Source organism: Meles meles, chromosome 9 (genome assembly GCF_922984935.1).
Source record: "Meles meles chromosome 9, mMelMel3.1 paternal haplotype, whole genome shotgun sequence".
Classification (NCBI taxonomy): Eukaryota; Metazoa; Chordata; class Mammalia; order Carnivora; family Mustelidae; genus Meles; species Meles meles.
The window spans coordinates 74185856-74211380 of NC_060074.1; the positions used below are offsets into that span (position 1 = coordinate 74185856).

Here is a 25525-nt window from a genome sequence, read left to right on the forward strand (position 1 = left end):
ATCATGTCAAATTGCTAAGTTGAGGCTGTAAACTAAATCTAGAGTCAAACACAAAAAGGAGCAATGGACACCTAAAGATTCATCCGAGGACCGTGATTCTTTGTCTTCATGACGGGGGGAATAATTCACAGCTTATTCTAAAAGCTCACTTTGGGTTTGGAAATAGAAAGTTGGACAAAATACCTAGAACAAATTTCAGTTACACTCAACCACAAGCACTACTGAGAAATCATGACAAACAAAATTGATGTCAGTATTAAAGGATTTGCAAGATTAATTAGAAACACATTGGTTTTTCATTTTTGTTTTTTTGGGTTTTTTTTAAGAGACAGAAAGAAAACAGATATGGATAGGTTTGGGAAATGAAGTAAACCAAATAGTCAAGCACTAAAGATGGAGTGAAGACTTCCCAGATGCCACGGTGGACATAACTACCCAGTGCTACAAACTAGGTGGCAGCTTTCAAGAAAAGGTATTGATTTTCCAGTCACTTACATGCTATAGAAAGTGACCCTTCCAAAACACCAAATACACTTTTCAGACAGACAAGCATGTTCCAGCCTTCTGATAGTGTCAATTAATTCTGAGGAATCATTTTAAATTCTCTCCAGTGAGAGAGTTTTGTTACTGCATTTAGTTTCATTTAAACCCCTTTCAAAGAACTGTGTCTAATAGACTTTCAGAGCATCTCTGGGCAGCTCTAACTTACATAACCTCATTTTTCAAAAGTGTTCATTACTTTCTCTCCCTCTTAACATGCTCTCACTCCAGCTCAGGGCCTCCCCGGGGGGAACTTTGCTGCCTGCTTTGGTAATATAGTAGTGCCTACCTTTGAGACTTTTTCTCATTTCTAAGTGGAGTGTGCAGAATATGAAAGTGGGGGGAGACAATGCTCCTATTGTTGCTGATTGGCAATGGAATCAGAATCTGCCAGTGCAAATAGCCTACAATCATATCTAGCCAGGATATTATCCAGGGCACATGTGGGAGAAATAAAAGGAAATAATGGAAAATGACAAAAAGAAATGGCTTCATTTCTACCTCTGATACGAAAAAAAAAAAAAGGAAAAGAAAAAAATAAATATCCAAGTATATTTTTAAAAAAATACATTATTTAAAATAAAAATTATAAAGTATGCTACCAAGTCATCTTATATTCTATTTGAGTTCTCCAAGAATATAATGTAGCTTCATTTAAACCGCATACTCCATAATTCTGCTAAACAAACAAACAAACAAACAAACAAAAACAGCCCTCTAAGCTAGAGATAATTCAGTGGAACACCTCACTTCTCTGCTCAGTGAAATTGAACACTATGTGCAAATTCTGACTTGCAAAAAGCAAAAGAAAGCTATAGTCAGACTTATCCTCACCTGCTTTTCATCCTCAAGGGGGAAAAATACATTAAAAAACATAAATGTAAAATGTTTTATTTGTCAGTGAAACACGAAAATGGAATAAAAGGAAAATATTAAATCATCTACTTAATAGTTATACATATATGAAGCCGTCATTATTTCTTAATAATTCCTAACTGTTTAGCCTGTTAGTGTTTTTATTTTTCTTATGGACATAAAACTCAAACTTGGTTACAGATATTTATAAAAGGCCAAAACGCCTCCAGCAATGTAATTTAGAAATTACATTTTACTCGTCATACACTCTCCCTGAAATTCATTAAATATGCAGAATCTCACATTTTATTTAACCAACCATGCAAGTACATCAGGAGTATTCATGAGTCTCCAAAGTGAAGATGACATAATAGGAAAATAACAAACATCTGCTAAGCATTCCAACATGCCATAAGAAGATGGGCAGGCAGAGACAACGCCCAGATCTGTCATTTACAAACCAAGTGATCCTGGACACATTATTAAAATCCCTCACATTTAGTTTTCCCATCCATAAAATGAGGATGATAATAATTACACACAGGGTTTTTGGAGATTAAATGGTTAAATGAGATAATGTATGCAGAACACTTATCACAGAGTAAACAATAAATGGTTTTATTTATTCTTGTTTTCTTTCTAAGAAAAGAAAAAAACTTCTTTCTAAGAAAAAAAAAATGGGGAGATACTCCATGCTCTTTTATGTCTAAAATTTACTTTTCCTTTAGCAAAGATAATGTGAAATTATGTGTGCCCATGGAGCGGGGCAGGTCTAATATGCCACTGAGGAACAGACAGTTGTCTTATCAAGAATTCGCCCTCCAGGTATAATCAAAAAACCATACTCCAAATGTGGCTATTACAAGTGCTCCAGAGAGTTTTGCCTGCCATTAATATAGCACGGTGCTTTGTCAATGTTAAAAATGGACTTTCACTGGTGAAATTAATAGCTTATTAATCAGTACAATGGATATTAGATATGGATGGTAATTATTGAAATTAGTGGTATGCAGGATATGCGCATTGGTAATAATATTCTACAGACATCCCCCCAACCCTTGTATTAATAAGGTATAAAAATCTAGCAAGTTCCAAATGTGTATAAAGGATGGAGCCTGAAGCTATCCAATCCTGCCATTCTGTCAAAGGATTCTGGTTGTCTGATGTCCACCACAAGAGCAACGAGATTCTGCTTCTGAGAGTCTGCTTCTGAGATTCTGAGATACCGAGATATTCTGAGATTCTGAGATATTCAGGTGTTTTGACCACCTAACATTAAGAGAACTTAGACTTCATAAAGCTTATTGAATAGTGTCTGAACTATTTGACCTGACTTGCCAATAAGTTTTTTTTTTAAATGAATGTCTTTATAAGCAGCAGAATTTGGTCTGAGATCACCTTTCATTAAAATCAAGTAGCAGGGGCACCTGGGTGGCTCAGTTGGTTAAGCAACTGCCTTCAGCTCAGGTCATGATCCTGGAGTCTCAGGATCAAGTCCCGCATCAGGCTCCCTGCTCGGCAGGAAATCTGCTTCTCCCTCTGACCTCTCCCATCTCATTCTCTCTCTCTGTCAAATAAATAAATAAAATCTTTTTTAAAAAATCAAGTGGGAATGTTATAGGATAGGGAGTAGTCAACTCCTACTTACTGCAAACTTCTTGGCAATCAGTATGATGTACCCAGGTGCTATTATGAACAACCTAACAATTGTGTGTGGCCCAACTGGCTTAGGTCAGTTTGCTTCAGGCTAGTCTTTTTTGCTTTTTCTCCTTTTTAAGATTTATGTATTTATTTTAGAGAGAGAGAGAATGTGTGAGTGTGAGTGGGGGTAAGGGCAGAGGGAGAGAATCTCCAAGCAGACTCCCCTCTGAGTGCAGAGCCCCAAGCAGGGCTTGATTTCACAACCCATGAGATCATGATCTGAGCTGAAATCAAGAGTTGGATTAACCAACTGAACCACCCAGGTGCCCTAGTCTTTTCTAGAATCAAAAAAATATATTAACTTAGATCAATGGTTAATTCATTCCTTGTGGAATGCATACACACACAGGATAAATCAAAGGAATGGAAATAAAGTGAAATTAGAAACCAAAGGAACACAATTTTTAAAAATTTTAATATTGAAGCTGGTAAAATTTCAGTGAGTTGATATACGGCTATTAGCATCATAAAGTAACACCACTTTCTGGGGAGGAAAATAGGTCAAATTTATCATGAGCCATAAAAATAAATGTTCCACCTATAACCACATGAAAGGATGTTTGACATCATTAGCTATCAAGATAAGGCAAATTAAAACTGCTGTGAAATACCCCTCTGTACCCACTGGGATGACTATAATCAAAAAGACTGATAATACCAAGTATTGGCAAGGATAGGGAGAAATTAGAACACTCATACATTGCTGGTGGAAATGGAAAATAGTGCAGCCATTTTGGAAAACAATCTGGTGGTTCCCCAAAAGATTAAACATTAGAGCTACCATATGACACAGCAATTCCACTTCTAGGTACATATCCAAGAAGAATGAAAATCGGTGGCAGGAGGGATATTGGGGAGAGTATGTGCTATGGGGAGTGCTAAGAATTGTGTAAGACTGATGATTCACAGACCTGTACCCCTGAAGCAAATAATACATTATTTGTTAATTTTAAAAAATGAAAATCTGTATGCGAATGTTCACAGCAGCATTATTCATAATAGTCAAGAAATAGAAGCAACCCAAATGTCCATCAACTGAGGAGGAATGGGTAAATAAAATGTGGTGTATCTATATAATGGAATAATATTCAGCCAACAAAAGAAACGAAGAAGCACTGATACATGCTGCAAGATGGGTGAATCTTGGACACATTATGCTAAGTGAAAGAAACCTGTCACTGAAGACCATGTATTGTATTATTCCATTTTTACAAATTGCCCAAATAGGCAAATCCATAAAGAGAGGAAGTACATTGGTGGTTGCCTAAAACTGAGAGGGCTGGGGGCAAATGAGAATGACTGCTAATGGGTATGGGGTTTCTTTTGGGGATGAGAGTTTTCTCAGATTGAGTGCAGTTATAGTTACACGTCCCTACAAATAATCCTAAAAACCACTGAATTGTATGCTTTAAATAAAACCACTGAATTGTATGCTTTAAATAAAAGCATTGTATTGCATGCAATTATACCACAACATCGCCATTGTAAAAATTAGTAATGTTCAATCTCTTTGACCCAGTAACCCTAAGTATCAGTTTGAACCGTAGAAAATTACCAGTATTTTTGACCTACAAAACAGCAACTTAATATAGCTATCCTAAGATGGACTCCAAGGTTTATTTACAAAGAAGTTCATTCATTATAATTTTATTAGGACATGATTTTTTAAAGATTTATTTATTTTAGAGAGCGAGAAAGCCCATATGAGCAGGCACAGAAGCAGAGGGAGAGGGAAAGAGGGAATCCTCAAGCTGACTCCCCATTGAGTGTGGAACCCACAAGGTGCTCGATGCTAAGACCCTAAGATCATGACCTGAGCTGAAATCAAGAGCAGGCCACTCAACCAATGAGCCACCCAGGAGCCCAGAACATGATTTTGGAAAACACCTAAATGCTGAGGGGGGGAAAAAAAGATTAAATAAACTATTGTATAATTACACAGTAGAACATAATGCAAACACTTAAATTACCTCCTTGAAGAAGTGTTTAAAGCATGACAAAATACCAGTTATGCTACATGATACAAATTTGGAAATATATCTTCATTCATAGGCAAAAAAAAAAAAAAAAGGAAATACATCAAGAATATTAACAGAATTATTTCTGAACGTGAGGATTATGGGTGATTTTAGTTTTCCCTTTATTTTTGTACTTTGCAAATTTTCTATAATAGGCTTGCATTACTTTTGAAATTTGAAAATAATCTTTCACAAAAGGAAAGGAAAATAAAACAAGAAAGACTAAGATGTCTAATTCAAAGATAGCTGAATGTACTTGGAATTCTACTAAATTTCACTTTTAATCAAAAAAGAATTTGACTTAAGTTTTCAAAATTCCTATTCAAGTATTTCAGCCTCTAAGGTGAAAAGAAGAAACCTTGCTGTTTTTTCAGACAATAACACTAAACTAGTTATTCAAAGACTAGTCTTAATCTGTCTTAATTTGAAAGCTTTGCTAACCAAGAATCCACAACACCCTGTTCTAATTCTTTAGAAATAATTCTTCCTGCTGTCAAGTGCTTATTTATTTCTGATCTGCAATTGCATATCATCCTCCCTTGTCCAAGCTATGTATAAATCAGGGATAGAGTTTATATGACAGTTTTTTGTCATTTTGCACTTTTAGAAGTGACTTGACTAATAAGAGTACTTCATGTCCTGCCAGCTAGTAAAAAGCCATAGATGTATCATTGGTCCCTGAAAATCAGAATGTACTGAACTCCTCTCAGCACCTGACCTTTCCTTCCCAGATGCCCCAGAGTCCTGTCCATCCAGTCTATATCTCCGCAGTCTGGCAATGTCAGGTTTAAGGTCAACAAGTCTCTTAACACCCCCAGTTCAGTTGATAGTAGTTTGATACCATAATGCTAGTATGATACTCATGAGAAGATATAGCCCAAAGACACTTGAGGTAAGCGCAATAAAAAGACAACACTTTCTTGTACTTCAAGTTTAGCGCCTAAGGCAGCCTAGAGGGACACACACTTTATGTGAACACATGGAGTTCAGAGAAAAACAGAAAGAGATTCAATTGAAGAGTCCATCACAATTTATCATAGTTATTTGAGAAGGAGTTCTGGATCAAATCTTGCTCCCTAGTAAAAGATGCTGTTTTATGGCGAGCCCTTTTGATATTACCTAGCCTTAATAAAGCACACTCATATAAGTAGAAGCTACAGAAAAAAAACTGTTGAATTATCTAATTTATAAAAATTGTACATCTAGTCGCTACTTAAAGTTATGTTATATACTTACATATTTACTTCATTTATTGTCTGTTTTTGCAACAAGAATTAAACTCGGAGAGGAGGAATTTTTGTCCTTCTTATTCATGAGTTTAACTCCAGTACTGGGAACCGTGCCTCATACATAGTGTGTGTTAAGTAGAAGCTCAGTCAGTAATGAGTGATGTTCAGATCGATGATCACTCAATATCCTCTCCATTCTGCATTGGAACAGTTACTACCATGTAAATTATTTAGTTCATTTGTTTCATGTTTCTGCTCTTTCATGTTCTTGCTAAATGCAAGCTACTCTCCAAGGTTTTGCAAAGTACATGGAAAGACATAGAAAGAAAGATGCTACATCTAAGCACTTATCATTTCCTTGGTAACTCTTAGAAATATAAAAAATAGAAATTAAGAAAGCAGGAAATTACAAATGCCAGCATCACCAGCCATCTGATGACATCAGAATTTCTGCAAGGGGCCTGCAAACTTACATGCATACCAAGCATTATTTGCATCTGACATATAAATGCACCCAGTAGGAACTGCCCTTCATTTTGTCAATTGTTGTATTGCTGATTTTTTTTTCTTTTTTACTGCCTGATTATTTGGTCACTATATATTTTCTAAATTGTTAGTCAAAATCCAGCTGCAATCATTAGGGACATGTGAAAAAATGTCACGCTATAAAATACTAGAACCACTATTAAGAACAAACAATAATCACTTTTGGAATAGTGTCTTCTTACATCTGAGATGTCAGACTTGGACTTAAACCTTTGAAAAGGATAAAGATGAAGAGACTTTTGTGCAGTTAGATATGAATATAAGTCAAGCACAAGACCAAATCTGGGACAGAGTGACCATTTTTTGTCGAATGTGAACCCCTAAGATGGTCCCAACAGGTAGACCTGCTTTCTTACCCTGAAGTTAGACAGCCTAAGGAAGAGGCAGAGAATAGAGCTAAAGTCCACAATGATAACCTGAGTTCTGACAGGGTCTGTGTTGGTAATGGTTTTCCTGTAGATCTTGTTTGTTTCTGAACCTCTCAGTAAGATATAATCCAGGGAATATATAGAATATGAACAAATGAGTCTCTGAAGCTCTTGTAGTTTCACAGTGATCATATGGGACCTGAGTAATTGCTCTTAAAAGGCAAATAGTGCAGTGACTAGCCAACTTAAATGCAGATAAAGTATTGTGATCAAAGAGTTAGGAGATTTCATCCAGAATTTTCTAGGACTGAATTTTATTGATCAAGTATAACTTGAAATCAAGAGCCTTCTGCAAGGACTTCTAAAACTTTTTTGCTAAACACTGATGATGATGATGATAATGATGATGATGATTAGAGAGAGAGATTGGAGGGAGGGGCAAAGGGAGAGGGAGAGAGAGAATCTCAAGCAGATTCCCCACAGAGCACAAGCCTGACATGGGGCTCAATTTCATGACCCTGAGATCATAACCTGAGCCCCAAGCCAAGAGTCAGATTCTTAACCAACTGAGCCACCCAGGAACCCCTAAACACTGATTTTTAATTATAATTTCATTACCACATGATCCTAACTTAATTGGAATATAGGTAGAAAAGGGGTAAAATGAGATAAGAACAAAAAAGTCACTTCTTACAATTAGTTAATTCACAGCTCATTTAGCATTTGAGTATCCAAAAGACAATAGAGCATTAATAGAAAGCACATGAAATTACCTGGCGGAATTGCAATACTATTAGCCATGCATACAAGATATTTTTCAAAATAATAACTATTTGAGAAGTACTTGTTGAAAAGTACCTTTGTATAGAAACTAACTCTTCAAAAGATGACAGAAAAAAAACCTGTCTGTCTTGCTTCCATTAAGTTGATTTTATTAAACTGACTAGTTGTTTGGGGATTGGCTATTATGGCAGAACTAAAGCTTGCAGCCATACCTAAAAGACTAAAAATAAATAAATAAATAAAATAAAATCAATCCTATGCCAGTCAAATTCCATACAAGTCACACATCTGTGAGCTGCATTCAGTCTTCTGGGACCCCCAATTTGTCACTCCTATCAGCAAGACATATTCAATTTCCCTCTTCCTCACCAAAATGAATTGTAATACCTTTTGCACATTTGACATCTCACCAGGATCCTAAACACAAGCTTTGCACAATCAGGAACAGCTTAAAAGTGTAAAGCTAAGAGCTTATCAAATCCTTCCCAGTTCTCGGCTGGAAGTCACAGCCCTGCTGTAAATAACAAAACTCCAGCTTCTGCAAGTCTCATTAGCATCATTGGTACACCATCCTCAACACCAATTGGCAGGGCAGCATCTTCGACAACGAATTCCTGGAATGTGGCCAGTCCCGGGAAGCCAAGCTTGGCTGGCTGCATCCCAACTAGGCAGGGTGTCTGATCATGCTGGCATGAGGGAGAGCAGCAGGGTAGCTGAACATTCTGAATTAGGAGCTGGGGAGTGGTGACCACACACTAAAGAAACCCTGTAGAGATTAGCTAAAGAACTTCAAGCTACAACTGCTTATATGTCAGCTGTTGGAAAGTGAACGCAATAGACATAGTCTTTATGCAACACTGCAATAAGAAATGGCTTCTTTGGGGACCAGGTATGGGTAACGTGGCAAAGACAGGTGAGAGCCCATGTTCATTTCCATAGTCCAGGTTTCATCTGGTCTGCCCTTACACCTTGATAGATCATCAGTGTTTGCTCCCATCCAGGTATCATTTTATTCTACAAAATAATGCCTCTCTTCACTCACCCAAGAATACCAAAGTGATAAATTAATTGGATGCAAGCAGCATAATCATACCAACTAAATCAGCTAGCTTACACATATCACTGAAGAACAGGGACATTTGCTAGAAACCCACGAAGTGAACCAGGGAATTCCAATCATCTCCTTTGTATGATCTGCCTTTGTGTGCACTTCCAATGTGATTTACAGAACTAGTAATTTGTCAGTATGTAATTTAAATTATTAATATGTGCCTATGGTAGACTATTATTTCACTCAAAACTCTAACCACTGCTGATAAAATAGCTGCTATTGTGCTAGAATTTTAAAGAGCATGATGATTTTAAAGTCATTAAAAGTGAAATTTTTAGGTAGGGTCTGGATGACTCTGTCAAGTAAAGATTCCTGCGTTGGATGAAGGCAGGGTTGGTGGGAATTATCTTGATGACCTTTCCAGGCTTTTCCATCAACTTTATGTGATACAGCACAGCCACTGAAATATAGGCATTGAATTTTCAAGAAACACAGTATGATCTTATGCACAATTGCGTTAGATACATAAATAACCCAGAAATGAATATACTACATTTAATTTTCGGTTTATCCTGGGAAAATAATTTACTGATTCTCATATTGTAAAATGTTTGGAATTATACCAAACACAACACAGCTGATACTCTCCAGAAGCTGACATTTTGAGATATCAGGATCTACAAGTCACATTACACTAAATGTGCAATAAATTTCCCACTATCCACATAAACGGTGACATAGCCGTTATGTGTATAAAGTAAAATCACAAATAAGGTTCAAATTATTTTAGTCTTACTTTGAAATGGATGACAACATTTCATGAAGTTCATTTACTGGTGAGTACTACCTTAAGCATTTTACATCTCTACCGATTTTATCCCTCACCACAATGCTATTATGGAGGTTCTGAAGCTAAGAAAAATTGAGCAACTTGCTCAAGGTCACTCAGCTAATAAGCAGCAGGGCAAAGACTTGAATCTTCTTTGGAGACTATCTGATATGGAGTCCCCTACCTAGCACTGAGTTCGGACCTTCCAGTTCCCTTCCTTGTTCCCTTACTTGCAGGCCATACTGAAAGTTATGTTGCTTAAGTTAATACTGGTGAGTGTGGGAGGAGGTTGTCTGAAGCCGGCTGGCAGACTGAGGAAAACTAATTTGAGTTTTAAAATGGGGACTGAACAAAGTTGGCAGGGCTCTGCAGAAAAGAGGTATAGGCAAGCTACTACTATTGTAAATCGGTTTAGTATTCCCGAAAGCTATCTGTATCTTGGAATGAGAGCTATAAAACTTTTCTTGCCCTTTGACTCAGTAATTTCAGTCTTTGGAATATACCCCAAGGAAATAACACAAAAGAAAAAGGTAATTTGTTCAAGATATTCATTCAGGGGCTATTTTGAATTAGTGAAAAACTGGAAATAACCCAAATTTCTAGTAATAGGACAGTGACTAAGCAAACAAGGTTATGTAGAAAAAGAAAAAAAACTTCATAATCTCTAATAATGGCAAATGTAAACTACATTCACACGTGGACATATATGTAAGAAATAACTCTAAAAAGTAGAATACAAATAGCATAAGCATAGTCTTATGCTGAGACTTTTCTTTTTCCTTGTGCCAAGTAAAATACTCTGTTCATTAACAATCACACGAGAGAAATGTAAATTTATAAAGACGCATAAGCCTCATTTCATTGTTGTAACTCCAATAGTGGAACTGGTATGTAGGCTGTCTTTAATAAAAATGTATAGACCACTTATATAGAGCTAGTTGGTTTTTTTTTTTTTTAAGATTTTATTTATTTATTTGACAGACAGAGATCCCAAGTAGGCAGAGAGGCAGGCAGAGAGAGAGGGGGAAGCAGGCTCCCTGCGGGGCAGAGAGCCCGATGTGGGGCTCGATCCCAGGACCCCGGGATCATGACCTGAGCCAAAGGCAGAGGCTTTAACCCACTGAGCCACTCAGGCGCCCCTATAGAGCTAGTTTTTGAACTGAGACCAGACTGTATCTGGTATGTATTAATGTGCTATTAGTGAGAGCTAATTTTTTGTGAGGACTTACTATGTGCTAGGTGCTCTTCCAAGTTCTCTCCCTGTCTTCTTTCATATAATCCCCCTATAGCTCATGAGATAAGTATTACTACTAACATGTCTCTTCCAAGAGGAGGAAATTGGAGCAAAGAACAGCTAAGCAACTTGCCCAAGGTCACAAAGGCTATGGCAGAGATGGATTTTTAACCAGGGTAGACTGTTGCTATGACCTATATGCAGCCATTATGCCACATCTTCTCTTATTTTAAAGAAGTTTCCAGATCTTGTTCTTTCCTATTAATCACTTCTAGATTTTGTTTTCTGCTTTTCTTCTTCACCACTTCTGTTTTGTCTATAATATATAGTATCCTTACAGGAAAGAACAATAACCAGATATAGAAGTTGAGGTAAAACACTCTCCATCTAGCGTCACCTGCATGAACATAATCAACTTGCCTGAACTGGTAAGACTTCATCCAAGAAGTAGACTAGAGTAGGGTTTTTAAATCAGGTGAGGGAATTGTAGAGGCTGAAAAATAAAATGCTATTGTGGGCACATGAGATAATTGCAAATGAGAAAAATATAACACATGGAGGAAATGTGATACTCAAACAATGTTGAATCTAAGAAATAAGTTGCCTGAGGATAAGTGACAAATATAGAAGAACCATTTAAATCTCTTGGGAAAATGTTAACTTAAAAATTTATGGTTTTTATTTACCTAGTATCTTATATTTTACAAAGTATTTGCAATTTATGATCATATTTAATTCTCATGCTGTAAATGGTGAATAGTATAGTTGATGGGGAAAAAAACAGAGAGTCACAAGATTAAGTGTCTCACCCAAACCAGGCCCATTTGTCCACAGTGGGGCCGGACCTCCGTCTCAGCCCTCATTCTCAGTAGAGCTAAACACTGATGCTGTTCAAGACAAAGCCAGGTGCAGAAAATCATTCAGAGCCCATGAAGCCCTAGGCCATAAGTATACAACCACTAAGAGAAGTCCAGAAAACAAATCTAACATAAGCACAATCAGAGATGAGAATTAAATATATAACATGATCCTTTCAAATGAAGGAGGCAGAGTAAAGACAGGGCTACCATCCATCAACTAAACTGTTTGGGAAATGTGGGCAGGTGGTTGTGTGTTTAGAAAAACACAAAACTCGAATCCTATTATCTGAATCCTTATAAAAGGCACATCATTATAAAACTCTGGCATTTGGTGCAAAATAACATTTTTGCTTTATCAATACATTCCATGGAAGCATTTGCAGAGTGAATGAGGCAGCCTCCATTGTATATATCCCTAAACGCCCTCACCTTCACCTGACTCTGTCTTATGGAAGCCTAGGCTTTCTTGAAAGATCAGAGCAAATGTTGCCTCTTCCTAGAAGCTTCTTCAGGTTCTTCAGGTGAGAAACTTTCCCTTTCCCAGGCATTCATAGCATGTTCTAGGTCATCTTATTGATGATCTTGCCTTCTGCCTTGTTCAGCGCCAGGATGACATAACACACTTGGGATTTATCTTTGTGCTTCCTACAGCCCCAATACAAGTGCCTTCACACTAGTTTTTCACTGAATCAGTGAGACTTTGTCTGAGGTCCTATCAAGCTCTCCCCCATAGCCTCATGAGATGCTTACTACTACACTTACTATTATTATCATCTCTCTTCCAAGAGGAGGAAATTGGAGCACGGAACAGCTAAGCAACTTGCCCAAGGTCACACAGGCTATGGCAAAGAAGGAATTTCAACCAGGGTAGACTGTTGTTGTGCCTGTATGCAGCCACTATGCGACACATCTTCTCTTACTTGAAAGAAGTCTTTCCTTCAAGACATAAACTGCAAAGGTTTATAAACCTTTTCCGGGATTTGGGATACTCAAATTTAACTACAGGTATGACCTCAGTAAAGGACTCTCTTCACTTAAAAATCTTGTCTCCTTATAATCATATTTTACTCTGACCTTTTGTACCAGAACATTTGCATTCATTTAATGCATTAGTAATTAGCACTAGCAAATAGCAAGCTCACATCCAGTAGGTTAAATTATAAAGTGTCTTTTTTAATCAAATAGGTATATGGCAGTCATCAAACTTAAACTAATTTGAGATTTGCTTTTATATAAATTTCATAAATATTCCACCAGATTTTATGCAATATGAAGGTAAGAGCTTCAAAGCCAGAAAGAACTCCAGCTTTTTGAAGAGTCTCTCTTTTAATATGAGCTGGTGGATAAACTGTGGTAAAAGAACTTAAAATTTCAGAACAAAAATACATCACTTCTACCAAATCAACTGCTCTTTGGGGACAAAAAATAATGTTTTTTTACTTAGTAATTTAGAATAATGATTAAATAACATTCATTTTATTGAGATTTTTATATAAGAACTCAGAAAACAATTCTTCGTAGTAGTTATGAAAACACAAGAGCAAGTGCTGAGTTTCTGAAACTCAATCATCTTCCTAATTCCCTATCTTCCCTTGGGCCATGTGCAGTGGTGGTGTGATCCTCAATTAAAAAGCTTGCTTATAAGGAAGATAAAGACCAAGGAAAGAATACTACTGAGGCTTGCAATAAAAAGTAAACTAAGAAAAAGATGAAGTAATTATTTACAATTTTACCACATTCTATGAAATATCCAAAGTTTCTATTACATTTTGTGTAACATGAGAAAAAGCTCTTTGATCCATGAGCAGGTTGATCTAACAACTATTCACACAAATCTTGTCCTTTTCAGGGAGAATAATAATCAATGATCAAGGAGCATACAAGTCACAAAAGGCATGAAAACTTACTTTTTCATCATCTTCAGTAAATGGAGCACCTTCAGGAATCTTATTTATCGCTTGGGCCACACCAATAATCTCACCATCACTGCTTCGGATAGGCATGCACAATAGTGACTTTGTCTTGTATCCAGTTAGCTTGTCAATTTCATCATTGAATCTTCGATCCTAAAAATAAGACAGAAAGGGCATTAAATGCATGTGTGTTGTTGTCAGGCAGAAGGAGAGAGAAGTGTATTTCTGTGTATGATGTTTTATCACCAGGAATTTTACCCAATGAATTTTTAGTAACAATACCAGATTTGATTTCATGTTGAAATCACCAAAGGAACATAAATGAAAATAAATCACTACCATAGTTGTTAAACATGGTCAATGATGAAAAAAACTTTAAACCCTCAAAGTTAGAGAAGGGGCAAGTGTTTGTTTTTTTGGATTTTTTTTTTTTTTTTTTTTGAGAGAGAGTATACACACTTGAGAGCAGGGGGAGGGGCAGAGGGAGAGAGAGAAAATCTTAAGTAGGTTCCATGCCCATCATGGGGACCATCACAGAACACAACACGGGTCTTGATCTCAGGACTCTGAGATCATGACCTGAGACAAAATCAAGAGTTGGTTGCTTACCCAACTGAGCCACCCAAGTGCCCCCCAGGGGCAAGTGTTTTTCGTGGAACTCCACACTATGTTATTAATTCAAATCTGTTATTTCACATAGACAACTGATTATGAAGTATCATAAAAGAAAAGACCATAAATTCATATTACATACTATGAAAAAATATGCAGAAAAGCACCACTTTACTTCTGGTCAAAATGTCCTATGTGAAAAGAACCTTTGAGCTCACAATGATACTATTAAAAAAACAAAACAAAACAAAAAAACAATGTCATAAGAGGGAGGAGAGAAAAGGCTTCTTTATAGAATGTCAGCTTAAAAAATGTAGAAGGAATGGTAAATTATATATTATCTATTTCACAACTACCAATATAATAACATATACAAGCAAGGATCACCAATGGATGCTAATACCACTGTGTGAAATGTTATTGTTAAACAGAATATTCACAAAGTCTCAGGGTACCACTCCAATGATTCCCTCTTAAATTCAAAGAGAAAATGACGTCTTTATAGTAAAGACATAGGGTGGACACCACGTAGTATAATCAAACAAGTAATCAAACTTAACATTACCACTAATGAGCCAAAATGATATCATATGCCTCCTGATGGAATGCAATGTGATGAGGACATCATCAAAAACATGGAGTGTTCTTGTCAAATGTGTAACAACATTTCCTGACCACTCAGGAAAAGAAAACTAAGAAAAATCAGATTATTGATCATTTTATCAGAAGCCTCATGTGAACTCTTCAAAAATGTCAATATCGGGGTTGCCTGAGTGGCTCAGATGGTTAAGTATCTGCCTTCGGCTCAGGTCACAATCTCCAGGCTCCTGGAATCAAGCCCCACATTGGGCTCCCAGCTCAGTGGGGAGCCTGCTTCTCCCTCTCCCTCTGCCTCTGCCTCTCCCCCTGCTTGTGCTCTCTCTGCCTCTCTCTCTCTCTCAAATGAATAAATAAAATCTTTTTTAAAAAAATCAATATCATGAAAGACAAAAATTTTTAATATAAAAATAAAATAGGGCCATGGGAGCTGTGCTGGTTTCGAGAATATTTAAGAGACCTGAAATCTAAATAAAATGTGTGATCCTTCATTGAAAATTATTACACAATTTCTGGGTGTGGAGGGGTGACAATTAGAAAGTTGAACATGGACATTATATTCGGTAGTATTGTTCTATTAACATAAACTTTCATAGGTGTGGTAGTGGTATTGTAATTAAATAGGAGAATGCTCTTTTTTTAGGATATACATGGTGCTGGGTCCCCCAAAATTGGGTACCCCAATAATGGGTCCATGATTAAAGGAGCGAGACTGATACAAAGCGAAGGTCAAGCAAAGCTTTATTTCGTGCCAAGCATCAGGAATCAAACTGGCTGGCCAGGGCCACACCTCTTACAGAGAGGGTGACCCCTCCCTGCTTTCCAGACTAACTTTTATAGAGCAAAGGCCATGTGGTTGGGCCTGGCCACACACAGGGGGCCAATGAAGTTGTAACACACAGAGAAAGCTGCACAGTCATGCTAGGTGACCACTTGAATTACAATTTACCCGAGTAGACATTTGATTTAGCCTATCGCACCTTGGTTAGGATTGGTGCCAAAGACTCCCAAAGGGCGGGGGCCCATACTCCTTGGTAGCTAGGAGACAGTATGCGCCCCCCCCCACTGATTGAATGGCTCTACCTGGCCTGACCCACCCTTGTACTTGGACTTTGTTACGTGGGACTGGTTTCCGGGACTTGTTTTTAAGTAAGTTCCCCTGGGGGGGGGGGGGGCAAAGTCAATTTAAGTTTTACAACAAAATGGCAGTTCAACTGGGGTGGGGCTGCTCTGGCTGAATAGGCCCTTACACATGCTATAGTATTTTGGTGTGAAATGCCATAATACTTTCAACTTACTTTCAAATGGTTAAGAAAGAGAAAGAAAGGAGGGAGGAAGAAAGGAGAGAGAGAGAGAGAGAGAGAGAGAGAGAAGAGACTGGCTCTTGAAAAAGGTAACAGAGGCTCTTTGCCCAGCAGGGACCCTGCTTCTCCCTCTCCCTCTGTCTGCTTCCTTGCCAACTTGTGCTCTGTCTCTCTGTGTGTCAAGTAAATAAATTAAAAAAAGAAAAGCAAAGAAAAGCTAATAGGGACTAAAAATGTTCCAAGGAAGATGATAAACTAGATTCTGGCTCACTACTTCAAGCAAGGGGCTGAGTGGAGTGAAGCTTCTCCCAAGGACTTCAATATTCTTTCTGAAAAGAGACTTAAAAAGCAACAAAGCCCCATTGTCTACTACCATCTAGAGCTATGAATCTCATCTAAGAGTGGAGGGAGGCTGACTGGGACAGGGTGACAACCTCAAAACCAAACACTGTTGGCCTTCTGATGAGTTATCTCTCTATTATATCATCTTTGTTAGCTTCAGTATCACAAGGACAAGAGCCCTTAACTCCATACTAAGACCTGATTTTGATCTGGGGACTCATGGAAGCTACCCTAAAGAGAACTGAAGGAGAGAGGGAAATCAAAACCCAGATTAGCCAAATCTCCTGCTCAAAATGAGCCTGCAACCAAATTCTCAGAAAAACACTAATTTGTATTAATTTTTTAAAAATTCACTAAGGAACAATTATGCACCAAGCTGTGAGCTAGGAGATACAGCAGGAAGCAAGAGAGGCATCATCCCTGCCTTCACAGAACCTGCAATCTAGTAGTTGAGGCAGATGACATATAAATGTATAATCATGTGTTGTAGTAAGTGATACTAGGAAACGAGCAGGGTGTCATGAGAGAGACTTAATAGGAGGTACTTATGTCTATGGTCTATCTGAAAATAGGACAAGTAAGCTATAGCTTGCATCATAAGTAGGGATTAGCCAAAGAAAGTTGGGAAGAAGTTTCCAAGAAGTTAGAACAGTACACATGAAGGTCCCGAAGAAGGAAAAAACTTAGTAAGTTCCCCAAACTCCAATGTCAGTGTGGCAAAAGCACAGGGAGTCAAAGGGAGAAAGGAGGGAGGCAGGGGCCAGATGGTAGCAAGCCTTACAGGTTTGGAAAGGAGTTATAACATTAACCCTAAATACAATGGAACATCATTGAAGATCTTGAAGCAGAGGATGATATCACTCATTATCCAGCAATTAGCATGCCCTGAAATCACTTACTAGTTTACTTGTTCTCCCTCTGTTAGTATATAAGATCTAAAACAGCAGAGATTTTGTCTCGTTTCCTGCTTCCTACTGGCATATCATAGATGCTACGTAATAGTTTTTTTTTTAGTCATAGGAATTTTTTTAAGATTGTACTGCAATTATGCAAAATATAGAAAAGTTGGAAAGGACTTAAGGCTCCACATTTCATTCCTTAGTGTATATTTAGAATACTTTTGCACATGTACAGAAAAGAAATACACAAATGTTGACTGCAACATCAATTATGAAAAGAAAAATGAAAAACCATTTCAATTTTGGTCAATAGAAAAATAAACAAATTATGTTCTCTTGTTCTGATATCATACTATGCAACAATTTTAATGAGTAAACTAAAGCTGCTTATATTAACATGAACAAATATTAAAAAACATGTTAAGTAAAATAAACAACCTGTAATCTCATACCATCTATATAATACCATTAATATTTAAAAACAATACTAAATACTGTGTATGGGCTCAAATATGTACCAAAAGTATAAAGCATACATGAGAATAATAAACTCTAAATTTATTTAAGTGGTTACCTCTGGGAAGGAAGGGGGAATAGCATCAGGGAGGGGTATAGAGAAGGTTTTAACTCTACCAACAATTTTTTTTTCTTTAGAAAAAAAATTGTGAAGCAAATATAATACAATGTGAAGATTTTATAAACCTAGAGGGCCTATTTCCATCTAAATGCTTCAATATTTTATAATAAAAAGTTTAAAACCATGTTTAAAAAATTAAGAACTTTGTGGAAAATAATACAGGATTGGAATATGAGAAACCAATTAGGAAACTTCAATGGTCCAGGCAAGGCAAGAGGATGGTCTGGGTTAAGAGAAAGGCAATGAAGGTAAGGCAGATAGGTTAGAAGTTGAGTCTACAGTACTTCCTGATGGATTAGTTGAGGTTGGGAGGGCTAGAAAAAGAAGATGTATCTCTCATTTTAACTTGAGAAGCTATATTGACTCATTTAAGAAATGAAATTTAAGAAATTTAAGAATTTAAGAAATGAAACAGAAGAACACGGGAAAAAAGAGAGAGGCAAACCATAAAACAGACCCTTAACTATAGAGAACAACCTGAGGGTTGCTGGAGGGGTGGGCAGGGGGTGGGCTAAATGAGTGATGGGTATTAATGAAGGCACTTTTTTTTTTTAAGATTTTATTTATTTGACAGAGATCACAAGTAGGCAGAGAGGCAGGCAGAGAGAGAGAGAGGAAGGGAAGCAGGCTCCCTGCCAAGCAGAGAGCCCGATGCAGGGCTCAATCCCAGGACCCTGAGATCATAACCTGAGTCGAAGGCAGAGGTTTTAACCCACTGAGCCACCCAGGTGCCCTAATGAAGGCACTTTTGATGAGCACTGGGTGTTATATGCAAGTGATGAATCACTAAATTATACCCCTGAAACTAATATTCAGGAGTACAATACTCCTATACACTATACACTATATGTTAACTAACTAGAATTTAAATAAAAAATTTAAACAAAAAAAATTGAGAAACTATGGATGAAAGCGCCATTTACTGGAATGGAGGAGATGCAGAATAAGGTGAAAGTCCACAGATAGAAACTCAAGAAGGTTGATGAATCAGTTTATTAAGCAAGGTGATGTGCATCCTGTGACCTCAATCACAAGCTGCGTGTGAGAATTACCTGAGAAGATTTTCAAAAGACCAGATCCTGGGCTCCATTCTAAACTGAATCAATGAAATTAGACATTGGCATTTTTAAAATGTTTATAGGTGATTCTCATATGAGAACAACTGGCCTGAATCATTAAAGAGATTAGTTACTGGTGAGATCAATAAAATTCATTGATAGGGAGAGGCCTAAGATGGGAAGAACTGAGGAGAGCATCACATATTCTAGTGGTTGCATATCAGATGGGATGGACTGTGTTAGACTGGACTTAAAAACCCACTCTGGAGTAGACATGGTCCATCTGTTCTTACCTTTGTGATAATTCTCGTCTCTGGAGAAGGACCTCATCCATCCAAGTCCAACTCTGTGTAGACCAGCCACAAAGACTGTGGGGTACTCATTGTCAAACTATCCAAAGTCCCATGAGAATAATAGACATGGAGATGCTTCAGCATGACCGGGGGCACAAAAATATTAATAACCCTCCTACCACCTCTCCAACTCTCTGTATCCATCTGATAAATTTCTAATGCAAAGCAAAAAAATAATTATGTTGACACATGTGGTGTTAATCTTCCAATTTATAAGCTGTGCCGAAAGATTTATCTCATTAGGTTTTAGTGTTTAAAAAATAATTCATCTTAAAATATGCTTTGTCCAAGTCTTCATTACACTATTTATGGGATAATTCTCACAAATTTACTCAAAAACTTGATAGAAGCCACCTAATGGGAGGTGAGAAGAGCTGATATAATTGTATACTTTAATGTATATTAATCTCTCAACTAATTTCTTAATTTAAAAAAATGAAAGTTGAACACAAAACTGAGGTATAAATTAATTGTAAGAGAAGAAGAAAACTAGGGAAATAATTAGTTAAAGAAACATATTACTCTGATGTGATATAGGGAAGGAAAGTTTAAAAACAGAAGACAGCAAAAAAAATAGATTTCACTTGCCAAGCAATGACCACAAATGATTGTGGTAGTAAGGGAAACATAGGATGTTTTGGAAGATGTAGCTGGAAGTCACATTTAGTGTAAGGTCAGAAAAAATCCTCCAAAGAAAGTGAAATGTTAAGCTGACACCCAAAGAATCAATGTCTCAGAAAGAGAAAATGGTACCCAAAATGCAAAGCAATAGAAAACTGGTAAGTTTGAGGAATTGAAAGAAGTTGAAGATAGCTCTCAAATGAAGGGTCTGAGATGGGACAGGAAAAACCGGCTGGAAACTCATGAAGGGGTGCCTAGTGACCTGGTTTAGAATTATTAATTTATAACAGGAAGAGGAGGGCACTGGAGGGTTTTAAGAAAGTGGATGGGAGTGATATAACTGGTTCTTCACTTTAGAAATACCACTCTGGCTTACATGTGAAGAATGGATCGGAAGCAACAGATCTAGGTGAGAGACAAACAATCTCTGGACTGTGATGGGGGTTAATGATGGTGGGGGTGATGGGAATGGACTGAGTTGAAAGATATTTAGGTGGTAGAATCAGTAGGACTTGCTGATTAATTTGATGAAAGATTGTAAAGAGTAAAAAATGACTCCATATGTTAGGTATAGGTACCTGGGTGAGTGGCAGAGTGATTCACTGAGTGAGAAACACAGGGAAGGACAGACTCGGAGGTGGGAATAGGAGTTCCCTTGTAGAGGTTTAGTTGAGTATAGGTCATCCATACGGTGGTATTTCCCCCAAAGTAGTTTAAGAGATAAACAATACATATTTTTTTTCCTTTTTAAATTTCAGGAAAAGTACTTAGAATGGAAAGTAGAGATAGTTTAGGTAAGAGATCAATAACTTTTAACCTGAGGTCTTCAGAAGTTCATCCCACTCAAAAGCAAAGAAGGCCAAGTAAGGAGGAAACAGGACCAATAAGATAGAATCACTGGCCTATTTATTGCTGAAAATAGCAACTTTAATAGGAAACTAACAAATGCCTCTAGGTCTATAATGAAATATCACATGGAGAATGGTGTCCAATTTTTACTCATCATCTCCCTTAGGACAAAAGAACAAGAAATGATCTATGATAGGTGAGATTTCTAATAAGTTAAAGTAAGGGCTTCTTTAATAAGGTTGTTAAAATCTGGAATGAGTTTCTCATGATTGTGGTAGACTCTTCTTGCTTTAAGTATTTTTATGTCATAATATTTTTCCTATCTCAAATATTTTAAGTATAACTGCTCTTATAAAAAGTAGTGCAGGGATTTTCTCAGCCTTTTGTACAGACCTATTTTTGCATATGATGCTATGATTTTTAATATTTAAAAGAAAAGTAATAAGGCCAAGAGCAATTTTTACTTTTTAGCAATGGAACTGAACTCTGCCCACTACATAGAGAACAGTAATTTGGTACACTTCTTCCTCAGGATCTGCAGCCTATCCTCAGTCAAATGTGATGCCACATAGCACACCCAGAAAATTGGTCTTACCTATAAGATCCACTGGGGGTATAGAGAGAATGAACTTCTGTAGTCTGAGTTTTCAGGTCCTTAAGAAAAGAGCTATGTTCACTGCACTCAAGAATCCCAGCCAGCCACAAAGGGACACAGTTTAGAGACACGTAAGGAGCATCAAAGCAAAAGGAAGTCCATCTCTTCTTTTCATCTTCTCTAAGAAGCCACTCCAGGTTCCCCAAAGCAGGAACCAGAGCTAAGAATTTTATCCAGATTTCAGATTCATGACAAGCATGGATCATATAAGATCTCATTCATCCTCTCGGTATTTAAAGCTTCTCTCCCCAACACTTTATAGTAAAATTTTCCAGTGCTCATGATTAAGCCAAGAACTGGTCTTGACCACCATTTAACCTATAAGGATGATTGTTTTAACAATTTCAACCCCACCTTGGGTTCTTCATAGCCAAAATGATCAAACTTTTCAAGTCTGAGAATGTCCACAGGATGGTAACCTTGTTTTTAGAACATACATATTAGGAAACATGTAAATGCAAAAAGGCCCTATTAATTCCGTGAAATGTTTAATGAACTTGTATCTGAGTCATTGTGTCCATAAATTATAGAGAAAAGGTGATACAAGATATATGTGTATATATGGTATTTCCTCTTTCTTCAGAGACTTATACATTCATAGGAATAGAACAGTGGTTGGCAATCCTTGCTAACATTAGAAGCATGTGGGGAGCTTTAGGTAATTACTGTGGCCCTAGCCCCACCGCGACCAGTTAAATCATATAGATGGGAGGAGGGGCTGGATAGGAGATCTGACTTGGTTAAGAACAACTGAAATAGAGGTCCCTTAATAATTCCAAGCCTCCAGGGGTCTGAGGGGAATAGATTACAAACCTCTGCTTTAGAGCTTTCAGGACAAGTATATGTATTAGCTTTGTTCTGTTTTGTTATGTTCTCCATCCACTTTCCCCTAAGGCTGAACCTACCAGGCCTGCACACTTCTCCAGCACCTTACTATTTCACCCCCGCAAAGAAAGGTTTGGATACCAAGTTCAGTCCCAGGTTTTATCTATATCTTTTTAAACTTCCAAATGGAATTGCAATGTAGAGAAGCTAATGGAAATATGAACTGTAAAAGGAATAAACCTTGAAACTCAAACTGATAGATTGCCAAACTGTCTGAGGCTTAAACAAAAATTACTTTTATTGGTATATCAATTAGTAACACTCATTTGATTCTCATTAATAAAAGCATCTCCTTTACATTTATGATTTATCATAAACATCACTTATTCTCCAGAAAATGCTTAAAAGTCTAAGCTCTCAAAAATTTTGATTCATCTTTAAAGATTTCAAATGTACTATCCTGCTTTTAAGGATAACTAATTGTTCTGAATTGAGGTAAGGCTTGAGATTATAATGCATAAAAACAAAGACATAATAACTAGATAGCTAATTCTTTGGGCCTCTTAAGTCAATGCTTGCTGAGAAAAGTACAAAATTTTCATTGTTGTTCTTAATATGTGTTCACAGAATGTCATTGCCCTCCAGTAAGTAAAAATCTTGTCTCTCTGAATTCTTTCACGAAAAATCTTTAGATTTGAATAGTACAAAATATTACCCAAAAATACATACGTTTTAGAGGCTTAATTTTTTTAATGGACCTTAAGTGCTATGGTGGGTGGTGGAGCAGTTTGCAAATACATAGAGGTCAGCCCTCTTTGGTAAATGTTTAATGAGCATACTTTCATTTAAATCTTCCAAATTGAATTAGCAGTTAACCTCTGCCATAAAAGAATTTAATATGAGGTTTCAAAACCACTGTTATTGTCATTTGAACTCGTTATTTGGTGTCATTGTCATTATCTAGTTGCTTGCGTGGTTATCCATTTTAGTTATGTTGCTAAAGTCAACTTGGTTTGCTGGTGTTCTTTCTTTGTTCTTCCCTTCTTAGTTGGCACTTTTCTTTGGCCCTTACTATAGTCATCATGGCTATTTTTGTTTATCTTTCTTATGACAAATACAAATATATCTCAAGGCAAAAGACACAGGACAATGGAAAAACTACAACACAGTTGAAACCAAAACTGCAGATGAGGTGGTACAAAAGAAAATGATGAATTATTACACTTCTTTAATAGAGAACACAGATCCTTATTACAAATATACTGTAAGTCTGCAGATATACTGTATGTAGAATTAAAATACAACTCCATGCTCTATAAGTTTTGCTGTGTGTAATTAAAATGTCTGAGAAAAGGCCAGTACCTGAAGAGAAAGCTATGCAAAGAGTCAGCTAGAGGCACCTTCCTTCCTATTACAGAGCAGACATCCAAGAACTGCAGTGAATCATGGAGGTAAGGCTATAAGGTAGAACCAGGAAGGTCAAGAAGTCTGCAAATATGAAGAAGGGTTGATCAGCATGGAGTCATGGTTCAGGCACCAAACAGTCAGGAACCAGGAATACAGGGAAAGCCAAGGACAAGACAGTGATGCATGAAAAATCTGATCTGGGTTGGGAGTATGACCGTAACAGTGATACACTGGAAAATTGGTCTCACCATTTGTTAAAACCTAATGAAGGGGGGTACTTGGGTGGCATCTGTTACACTTCTGTCTTTGGCTCAGGTCATGATCTCGGGGTCCTGGAATCCAGCCCTGTTCAGTGGGGAGCCTACTTCTTCCTCTCCCTCTGCCTCTCACCCTACTTGAGCTCACTTGCTCTCTTTCTCTCTTCAGATAAATAAATAAATAAATAAAACTAACAAAGACCACCTCCAGCAGAAACCTCCTTGTACTTTTCAAACTGTGGGTCATTGAGATAACCTGAAAAGTGGCCTCAAAATATAACTAATTTGTTAGCAACTGTATCAAGGCCTGACCTTTCCTGCCCAGGCATCCTAGGGCTCTCTACACTTTTAGCAGGATATAGCACCAGTCTAAATAGCCCTGCTGTTTTTTTTAAACTATCATTGTCCTGGCTATGAAATTTTTTACCATAAAAATTCACCAGTTAGCACTGGGTGTTGTGCAAAAACAATGAATACTGTTATGCTGAAAAAAATAAATAAATTTAATAAAAAAAAATTCAGTCCAATTGAACTGCTACACAGACTGTCAATGGAATTTAATATTTTCTTTTTTTTTTTTTATTCGACAGAGAGAAATCACAACTAGGCAGAGAGGCAGGCAGAGAGAGAGAGAGGAGGAAGCAGGCTCCCTGCGGAGCAGAGAGCCTGATGCGGGGCTCAATCCGAGGACCCTGGGATCATGACCTGAGCCGAAGGCAGAGGCTTTAACCCACTGAGCCACCCAGGCGCCCCGGAATTTGATATTTTCTGAAAATCACAGAGAACAAAGGACAAAAGGATTGCCGAGATACTATTGTTGGGCAACTTTCTCATATAGATGATCTTTCAACTCTTTGAATCTGACCTTCTCCACATTTAATTGCTAAACATCACAACACTATATGTGGCACAGTGTATATAATGCTAGAAAACATCCTGATTTTCAAAAGGATAAATATTAGAAACTAAAAATTAGCAGCCTGACACTAACAAAACAAAATTCTCAACAAACTATTAAACCAGTAGATGATAATAAGCTTGAAAGAAAGTGGTTAAGAACAAATCTTGCGGCCACAAGAGTGTTCAACCACTCAAAGTTCACATTAGAAAAGATCAGGCTCTTTCACTGGGAAGAAGACTTGCAAGTTGCATGTCACTACTTCCCTCGGGCTGGTTGGTTCC

At 37.3% G+C, this 25525-nt stretch overlaps 1 protein-coding gene across 1 annotated transcript in view; it reads right to left on the minus strand.

Annotated features, from left to right (window-relative positions):
• The window catches only part of PDE11A (phosphodiesterase 11A), a 380104-nt gene that overhangs the window by 315885 nt on the left and 38694 nt on the right, over window positions 1–25525 (minus strand). Inside the window, exon 2 of the mRNA XM_046018850.1 lies at window positions 13922–14080. Coding sequence (XP_045874806.1) covers window positions 13922–14080 — 159 coding nt within the window. The remainder of the gene's footprint in view (window positions 1–13921; window positions 14081–25525) is intronic.